The sequence below is a fragment of the Leptodactylus fuscus genome, chromosome 11 (assembly GCF_031893055.1).
Source record: "Leptodactylus fuscus isolate aLepFus1 chromosome 11, aLepFus1.hap2, whole genome shotgun sequence".
NCBI classification, from domain to species: Eukaryota; Metazoa; Chordata; class Amphibia; order Anura; family Leptodactylidae; genus Leptodactylus; species Leptodactylus fuscus.
In genome coordinates, this window is record NC_134275.1 from 46,142,085 (window position 1) to 46,151,326 (window position 9,242).

Consider the following 9,242-nt stretch of genomic DNA (forward strand, 5'->3'; position numbering starts at 1 on the left):
CCCCCTATGTACAAGAACATAACTACTATAATACTGCCCCCTATGTACAAGAATATACTGTAACTACCATAATACTGCCCCCTATGTACAAGAATATAACTGCTATAATACTGCTCATATGTACAGGAATGTAACTATTATAATACTGTCCCCTATGTACAAGAATATAACTACTATAATACTGCCCCCTATGTACAAGAATATAACTGCTATAATACTGCTCATATGTACAAGAATATAACTACTATAATACTGCCCCCTATGTACAAGAATATAACTATTATAATACTACCCCTATGCAGAAGAATATAACTACTAGAATACTGCCCCCTATGTACAAGAATATAACTGCTATAATACTACTCCTATGTACAAGAATATAACTACTATAATACTACTCCTATATACAAGAATATAACTACTATAATACTACCTACTATGTACAAGAATATAACTACTATAATACTGCATATATGTACAAGAATATAACTACTATAATACTGCTCCTATGTGCAAAAATATAACTACTATAATACTACCTCCTATGTACAAGAATATAACTACTATAATACTACTCCTATGTACAAGAATATAACTACTATAATACTACTCCTATGTACAAGAACATAACTACTATAATACTACTCCTATGTACAAGAATATAACTACTATAATACTACCTCCTATGTACAAGAATATAACTTTTGTAATACTGCCCACATGCAGAAGAATATAACTACTAGAATACTGCCCCCTATGTACAAGAATATAACTTCTATAATACTGCTCCTATGTATAAGAATAAAACTGCTATAATACTGCTCCTATGTACAGTACAAGAATGTAACTATTATAATACTGCCCCCTATGTACAAGAATATAACTACTATAATACTGCCCCCTATGTACAAGAATATAACTGCTATAATACTGCTCCCTATGTACAAGAAAATAACTATTATAATACTCTCCCTATGCAGAAGAATATAACTACTAGAATACTGCCCCTTATGTACAAGAATATAACTACTATAATACTGCCTCCTATGTGCAAGAATATAACTACTATAATACTGCCTCCTCTGTACAAGAATATTACTACTATAATACTGCTCCTATGTACAAGAATATAACTACTATAATACTGCCCCCTATGTACAAGAATATAACTGTTATCGTACTGTTTCTATGTACAACAATATCTTGTCTTGTCTTCCATAACTTCTTGCATGTTGTTACTATACTGTATTGGTAACTATGGGGGCGTTCACACTACTGTCATTGTCTGACAGCTAGTGTCCGCTGCTAGTGTCTGTTCAAAATCTCGCACGGAAATTAGGAGCAGAGACTAGCTGTGTCCGTGACAGTTTTCATTCATTTAAATGGCAATCGGGTGCATTCTTTTGCACTCCGTGCCTGTCCGTAACTGTCCGTTTGTAAAGATGTCCGACTTTTCAAGCGAACAGAAAAAACCTACATGTCGTGTTTTCCTGTCCGCTTGAAAAGACATGGACTGTAAAAGAACGCACCCGATCGCTATTTAAATGAATGAAAAATGTCACAGACACAGCTAGTCTCCGCTCCTAATGTCCGTGCCAGATTTTGAACAGACACTAGCAGTGGACACTAGATGTCAGACAATGACGGTAGTGTGAATGCTCCCTTACAGATTATTCTGCCATATCTGTAGTGTTTAGGGGAAGCATGGACATGGAGGATTGTATTTACTATGGCCATGAGGCAGATGCAGTGAATTTTGGTTAATGTTCTTACTCTGTGGTGTGATCAGACCCCATGGTGGTTCCTAATAAGATGACTATGTGACCATTCACCTCTAGGCAAGAGTCTCCAATCTTGTATGGTCAGACTTTGCATATCCTATTAATGATCTTCATATCTGGATCTTCTACAATTCTTTGAGCCCCCCCACCAGACAGCACAACAAGATAATTTCCCCCCTCCCCCTCGTCCCATCTCCTCCATCACCCCTGTTTTTGGCCCTCAGCCACCCATACACATTGATCAGTCTTTTCTACATGATACAAGATGGCTCTTTGTCTTCCCTGGATTCCGGAGTGTTTGATGTAGGGCCTTAGACAAACCTATTGTTCTTTTTAGATACCCCGAGGGGCAAATTGCTTTTTTTCTATAGAATGACACACACAGGCATTCTTCACATATAGCCTGCAGTCTTGGATTTCCTTCCAGGAGACCGGTCGGACCGGTTGATCCAGGGATCGTATTCCTGAGTGGATTGTAGCTTCACAACTCATAGCCTGAGGATTGTTGTCTGAAGAAGGTAACACCTTAAAGGGACAGCTGTGGCTGCTTGGCATGTGGGGAGGAATGCTCCTGTGACATGTCGAGAAGCTGCGAGGACTTGTCTAGAAGGTGGGGTGGACGGCTGAGGACTATTACACATCTCCCAGCTTCTTATTAGCCATAGCTCTTAATTACCCCTCTTGAAATCCAAGGAGCGCTCTCATGTCTGACCGATTTATGGAAACATCCTCAAGGATATAGCGCTTATGTTATGTATGTACGGAAATCTAGGATGGAGTCTCAAAAAATTACTAAGCATCTGAGAGGTCACATCACTGGGTCAAAAGTCAAGAAGATGAAGGATGTGCTTCAAGATGGCGGACCTTTGGCTCTAGACTTTAGACGCACTCCTTTCCTATTAAAGTTACCCCTATCCATACTGTCAGATCCGACCCATCATGAGAATGGGGTGTCTGGTGGGCCTGTATGATTGGAGCGGATGGTTGCTGCATGTGGCTGTCCACTTCTGTAGGACAGCTGGAGATACGCTGTAGCCAAGCCCTCTGCTTGTATCTCAGGCTATAGCCAAGCACTGTACTTGTATCTCAGGCAGTCCTATAGCGAATGAATTGGGTGGCAGTATATGTGTGAGCGGCTACTCCATGTGGTGCCACATTATTGTGATCAGTAACGATCCCCGGGGTCGGACCCTACTAATCCCATATCCAGAATATTGCTGGAATATTACTCTAATGTCATTCATGGAGCAGAGGAGCAGAGGAGTATCTCTCTAGATATCTGTGTGATATGAGCTATGTATCTAAGCCTATCATGTGTGATATGAGCTGTGTATCTAAACCTATCATGTGTGATATGAGTTGTGTATCTAATCCTATAATGTATTATATAAGCAGTGTATCTAAACATATCATGTGTGATATAAATTGTATCTAATCCTATTATGTGTGATATTGTCTGCTGAGCTATAATGCTAAGCCTATCATGGGTGATACCTTTGAGCTGGTGTATCTAAGCTTATTACGGGTGCTACTGCTTGCCTGCTTGTATATGTAAGCCTATCATGTGTGATACCTTCTACTGAGCTGTGTTATCTAAGTCTATCATGTCTACTGTATCTAATCCTACCATGTGTGATACTGCCTGCTTATCAGTGTATATAATCCTATGTGTGATGTGATACTTTCTTCTGAGTTGATGTATCTAATCTTATCATGTGTGATACCTTTTTCTGAGCTGTTTATATAATCCTATTAGGTGTGTGATACTGTGTACTGAGTTGCTGTATCTAATCTTTCCATGTGTGATACTGTCTGCTGAGCTGAGTATCTAATCTCATCATATGAGATACTGTCCGCTTGTATATGTAAGGACATCATGTATGATAATGTGTATCTAAGCCTGTGTGTGCAATATTGTTTGCTAAACTGGTGTATCTGAGCCTATCACGTCTGATACAGTTTGTTGTATCTAAACTGATCTATTATCATTATATACAAAATAGTATAATATGATGAATAGTGGGTAATTGTGTCACCTCTATAGATATGTATATATTATATATACACACAGTGGAGGGGCCGCCTGTCTTGGGGTCAGATGAATCATGGTGCCGCCGTCTATAGCGCAGTGAATCACTCGCCGCACACCTGGGTCTGAGGATTTGTGTCAAGTTACAACCTGTTCATTATAAGAGGCGTGATCCTGGGCCCCGGCGTCCTCTATAGGGGCCACCAGTTCTCCATTAGATACAGTATAAAGCTTCAGGGTGCCTATACTTTTGCACTCTGAGCTTTCTCATACACGTGTCTCTCAATTTCATGACGTTTACAATCACTGCTTGTTGTCAGTGGATGGGGGGACATCTAGGGACTGAAAACCTGTACTTCTCACAGCTGAGGGTTCGGTACAGTTGTATCCAGTCTCTAGACATGCATATATTCTATCTACACTGATACATAGTGACAAATCATCAGCACAAGAATTGTTCTGCCATTGTGTTTCCCTTGCAGAGGATGATTTAGTCGCTGACAACCAGCAGAGATCCTGAAGATGGTGAGGAATTAAATCACCAACTATCGTATTATATTATCAAGCTTTGACATAACAAAGCTTCGCTTCTTACATATGGGCCCCCGAGTTTTACAAAAATGTAATTCAGTACATTGCAAAAGTATTCAACCCCCTAAAAATAGTTCATGGACGTATCTGAATTACAGATTTGACTTAGCCAGGGTGCTCTTGTCTGCCATCTTTTCAGTTTAGGGGGTTGAATACTTTTACAAGACACTTGTTAGAGAATTCAAAGTCTATATTGTTTCCACAAAGGAGTTTTCCCTCCATTGACACTTATTCTCTATACTCAGGGCATAGGGAAATATGTCTCATTACTGCAGGGACCCCCATCAATCAGAAGGGGGGGGGGGGCACCGAGTCCTTATATGAATGGAGCTATTAGGTCATGAACTTATATGAGACTGACAGAGATAGCCAAGCTTCATCAGTCCCATAGAAGTGAATGGGGCAATGGTCACCCATGTGCATTACTACCCCATTCACACAGGGGACTTGGGGATCCCCAATGTTGTGGTCAATGGGCACCCCAGCAGTAATGAGACATCATTTCTCCTACATCCCTTGTATAAGGATTACACAGCAATAGTGGAAAACCCATTTAGAGAGTCAAGGACTAGAGAGGTTACTAATTCTAAAAAAAAGTGACTTGCAAAAGTATTCAACCCCTTAAAATGGAATGGAAAGATCTGGGTAAGAGAAATCTATTGACTATTTATAGGGGGGTTGAATACTTTTGCAAGGTACTACGTTGCCCTCCCATCAATAAAAATGTAGTTTCTCATGATTGTGGGGGGCTCAGCAATGGGACCCACCAGCAATCAGACATATACCCAATCTCCTGAGCAGAGGGGATAGGTGTTCTTCATGGGAACACCCTTCTGATCTTGTTACGTGAATTATATGGGTTACACTGTATTACTGGCATGGCCGTATGGTCAACTGGACGTACCCTGACGGCCACCAGAGGGACTACTCCAAGAACCCATCTTTCCATGGCCATAGATTCAGATCTTGGCCCCACCAGAGGTTCCATTTTTGGAAGTTTAGAGAACCGAGTCCATCATTAAACAAATCACTTTTATTACAATCATTTCATTTGTACACAGTGATCCAACATAAACATGTAAAAGGTAAACAGCGACCCCAAACCCATCGCCCCTCCAGTGATAACCTGCACCCCCAAAATTCTTCAAAATTCCTTTTTCGACCAAATATCAATAAATATATATTACAAAGTAGAAACAAAGAGTCTATGATCTCCAGTCCTTGGGCAGTGGTCACACATGAGTGTGGAAGGTCCAATAAAGGTCCATTAGTCAGTGCTAATGCCTGGTTGGGTTTTCTTGAGAAGATGGAGAGTCTGCTGCTGCTCGAATTAAGAGCCATCTGGAGCCCAGGGCTTTGGAGAAGTGGTCTTCTACTGAACTGTAGGAGGAATGAGATGGAGGGGAGCGGGCACTTGGTTGGGTGGTGCAGGATTTGAGACTTCTTTGGAAATGTTCTTCTACTTCAGGAGAGCAGGTTCTAGGTGATCCTACAGATAGATGAAGATCATTTTTTTAGGTCAAATTCTAATAGTCATATGAGGCAGTGATTAGAAATGAAGGTCCAAGAACTTACGTTGGGTTTGTGACTCCTGGAGAGACCTTGCTGTGGTCTTGTTCTCTGTAGCTGGAGGTGAACATGCTTTAGGTCTAGATATGCAGGTGATTACAGAAGGTCTCATCTGAAAGAAGGACAGTCATATTAGGCATGGCAAGGTCGACTCTGGCCAAGAGACCATACAGGTAGACCTAAAGACGACAACAAAGCTTCTGCTACTCATTCATGGTCAGCCATGAGGACATTACCCACCTGTTGCAGCATGGCTGAGGTCACCATAGGTTGTTCACTTGGCTTCTCCAACCTTTTGATCAAAGCTAGAGGTTGTTCTTCTTCAGTGTGTGGTGTATCCTCCTTTTCCAAGAGCCTCTGTTCAGGTATCAACCTTCTGAGAACATTTTTCAGGTTCACATGGGCAGCAAGGACTTTAGGACTGGTGGGTACTGCTGCGGTAGGTTGTCTGGCTGCACACTTCACATTCACGGGTGAAGACTTATCCCTGTTAGAAGATAATAAAGTCTTAATGGGTGGGTTTACATACATTTTCATATGACAACGTGGAAGTTACAGTTGGCGAAGAAGTTTTAGGGACAGTGTTATGTTCTACAGGTCTCCGTATAGGACAGTGGAGGAAGGGTCTGCAAATTTTTGGTTGGGTATGTTGTATATACATGGTAGAACAATGCTTACCGATTCTGGTGACTGGAAGAACAAAACCTCTTCTGAGGTTGTGGAGGATCTGGGCTCAGTTTGCGCTTGATGGGGTAGATGGGTATTCCATGGTTGGTTAATGGACGGTACCGGTCCATGTTGCGTGCGCTGTGCTGCCCTGCAATGAAATAGTGAAGATTAGTGATGCTGGTAAGTGAGATTGCTGAAGACCCCCAAGAGATTAGTGAGGACCTCCACAATATGACATGTGAGGTCCTCAGTTTTATGGGCAAATGAAGGAGCCAATACATAAAGATAAGTCAACCCATCTGTAGAAGGTCTATTGATGGCCACCTAGATTGGACCGTACTGCAACTTTTCACAATGCAACTTTTTCAACAAATCATTGTTAAAATTGGGGTAGACCACCCTAAAAATTCATAGGATAAACAATATAATAGTAAGCCAAATATTAGACTGAATGAGAGCACCACCCACCTTCTAGGATGTAGACTTTGAAGCCACTGGAGATTCCCATGGTATACTGCAGGCTGGACACGGCCATTGTCCTTGTGGTACTGAGATCACAGACAATTCTACCTGCAGCTGCACTGAGCTGGTTTTATATTTACCTGGATAAAAGGACAGCCAATCAGAGGCGGCGTGATGCTTGGCCCCACCCCTCACCTGGATGATCACCTTACAGAGCATGCAACCCCCCCCCCCAAACTCTTCACCTGTGTTGTCAGCACCTACTGTGCTTGCACCTTTTAAGTAAATGCAGCGGGGAGGGGGATAGGAAGGTGGTGGTGGTGGGGTGGTAACAAAAAAGAATTCCTAAGACATGATAACGCTATATGTGGCAGCCCTGGAACAGATACAATGTCTGCACAGCTTCAGTCTGCTCCCTCCATAGAGTCAGCAATGCAGTTCATGTGGATCTATCTTGCATCAAAGGTAATGCAGGATATGAGCAAAACATCTGTCATACTGTGCTGAAATATCAGTAAACAAATAATATCACCATGTAGTACTGACAATATCAGAATACAGTCCCAGATCAACAGCAGCATACTGTGCCCTAATATCGCCATACAGTGCCCAGACAATATCAGTATACAATCCCAGATTAACAGCAGCATACTGTGCCCTAATAATATCGCCATACAGTGCCCAGACAATATTAGTATACAGACTAACAGATCAACAGCAGCATACTGTGCCCTCATTTTATCGCCATATAGTGCCCAGACAATATCAGTATAAAGTCCCAGAACAACAATAGCATACTGTGCCCCAATAATACTGCCATACAGTTCTGCATGAGATCACAAACTTTACCGCAGTAATACAACTATTTGTTGTCTAAACAGACAATATCAGTATACAGTTCTGGAAAACAGCAGTGTACCATCTAATAATATCGCCATATAGTGCTACACGAGATCACACAGTGTCCCAATAATATCACTAATGGAATAATAATAATATAATGAAATAATAATATCGTAATATAGTGCCCAAACAATATAAGTACACAATCCCAGAATAGTAGCAGCTTACAGTGCCCAAATAATACTGCCATACACTGCTGCACAAGGTCCTCATACACAGCTCCAATAATACTATTATTTATTGCCTACATAATATCACCATATGGTGCTAAAATATTACCAGTATACAACCCCATAACAATACCAGCATACTGTGCCCTAGTAATATCACCGTATATAGCTGCATGAGATCACCAGTCAGTACCCCAATAATATCACCATTGAATGCATGAATAATATTGCCATACAATGTTCAAATAATATAAGTATACCGTCACAAAACAATAGCAGAATACTGTGCCCTAATAATACCGCCATATAGTTCCCAAGCAATACTACTATATAATCTTAGAACAACATTAGCATAACATGTCCAAATAATACCACCATACAGTGCTTGCATAAGATCACCGGGCAGTGCCTCATTAATATTTCTGTTCATTGCAGTTACTGAACAATATTGCCATGAAGTGCCCACACTGTGTCAGTATATAGTCCCAGAACAACAACAGCATACCATGCCCAAATGATACCGCCATACAGTGGTTTCATGAGAACGTCTGATATTACCCCAATACTAGTTCTATTCATTGCCATACATTGGCCAGAACTATAGGAGAATACTGTGCCCAAATAATACCGCTATACAGTGATTCCTCATACATCTGCAGTTTGTTATAATGTATTAGTGCATGCAGTAACGTATTTTTAGACTATTTCCATTCACTGTCAGCAAGTAGAAATGTCGACAACAGAGAGGATCTGACACAAAGTCTATTAGAAACCTGCACAACTTGCAGGTTTGTACATTTGGGGGGTTAATATTTTTGCAATCTACAATAATCAGCTCGGCAACTACTGGCTTGCAATAAATAAATTAGTCTGAGGGGCATGATACAGAATTATTGAGCAGGTATGATGGCGGGCAGACAGACGCAGGCATTGGTGGTGGTACAGTACAGGCCCGCACACGTATCAGGCAGGTAGCAGGCGCATTCCCTCATACAATCCAGTCGGTTTACATACTTCTCATTCCTCCATAGGATCACAAGGTATGCGCAAGAACATGTTACAGCACAA

The 9,242-nt window shown here is 41.2% G+C and overlaps 1 protein-coding gene across 1 annotated transcript; it reads right to left on the reverse strand.

The window, feature by feature from the left end:
* Positions 1–5,610: 5,610 nt before the first annotated feature.
* LOC142184197 (uncharacterized) lies at positions 5,611–7,191 on the reverse strand. The gene is made up of 5 exons (XM_075258952.1): positions 7,108–7,191; positions 6,649–6,787; positions 6,211–6,457; positions 5,977–6,082; positions 5,611–5,890 (listed from the first exon to the last, which is right to left on the reverse strand). The coding sequence occupies exons 1-5, from the start codon at positions 7,172–7,174 to the stop codon at positions 5,679–5,681; spliced, it is 771 nt and encodes a 256-aa protein (XP_075115053.1). The 5' UTR covers positions 7,175–7,191; the 3' UTR covers positions 5,611–5,678.
* Between the last annotated feature and the right edge of the window lie 2,051 nt (positions 7,192–9,242).

What these genes read in the sequence shown, in the direction of transcription:
- LOC142184197 (XM_075258952.1), bottom strand. Translation starts at nt 7,174, where the DNA reads ATGGCCGTGTCCAGCCTGCAGTATACCATGGGAATCTCCAGTGGCTTC. An exon ending in TCTTCCAGTCACCAGAATCG is followed by an intron (nt 6,458 to 6,648) that starts GTAAGCATTGTT and finishes ATCTTCTAACAG; the next exon opens with GGATAAGTCTTCACCCGTGA. An exon ending in CCAGGAGTCACAAACCCAAC is followed by an intron (nt 5,891 to 5,976) that starts GTAAGTTCTTGG and finishes ATCTATCTGTAG; the next exon opens with GATCACCTAGAACCTGCTCT.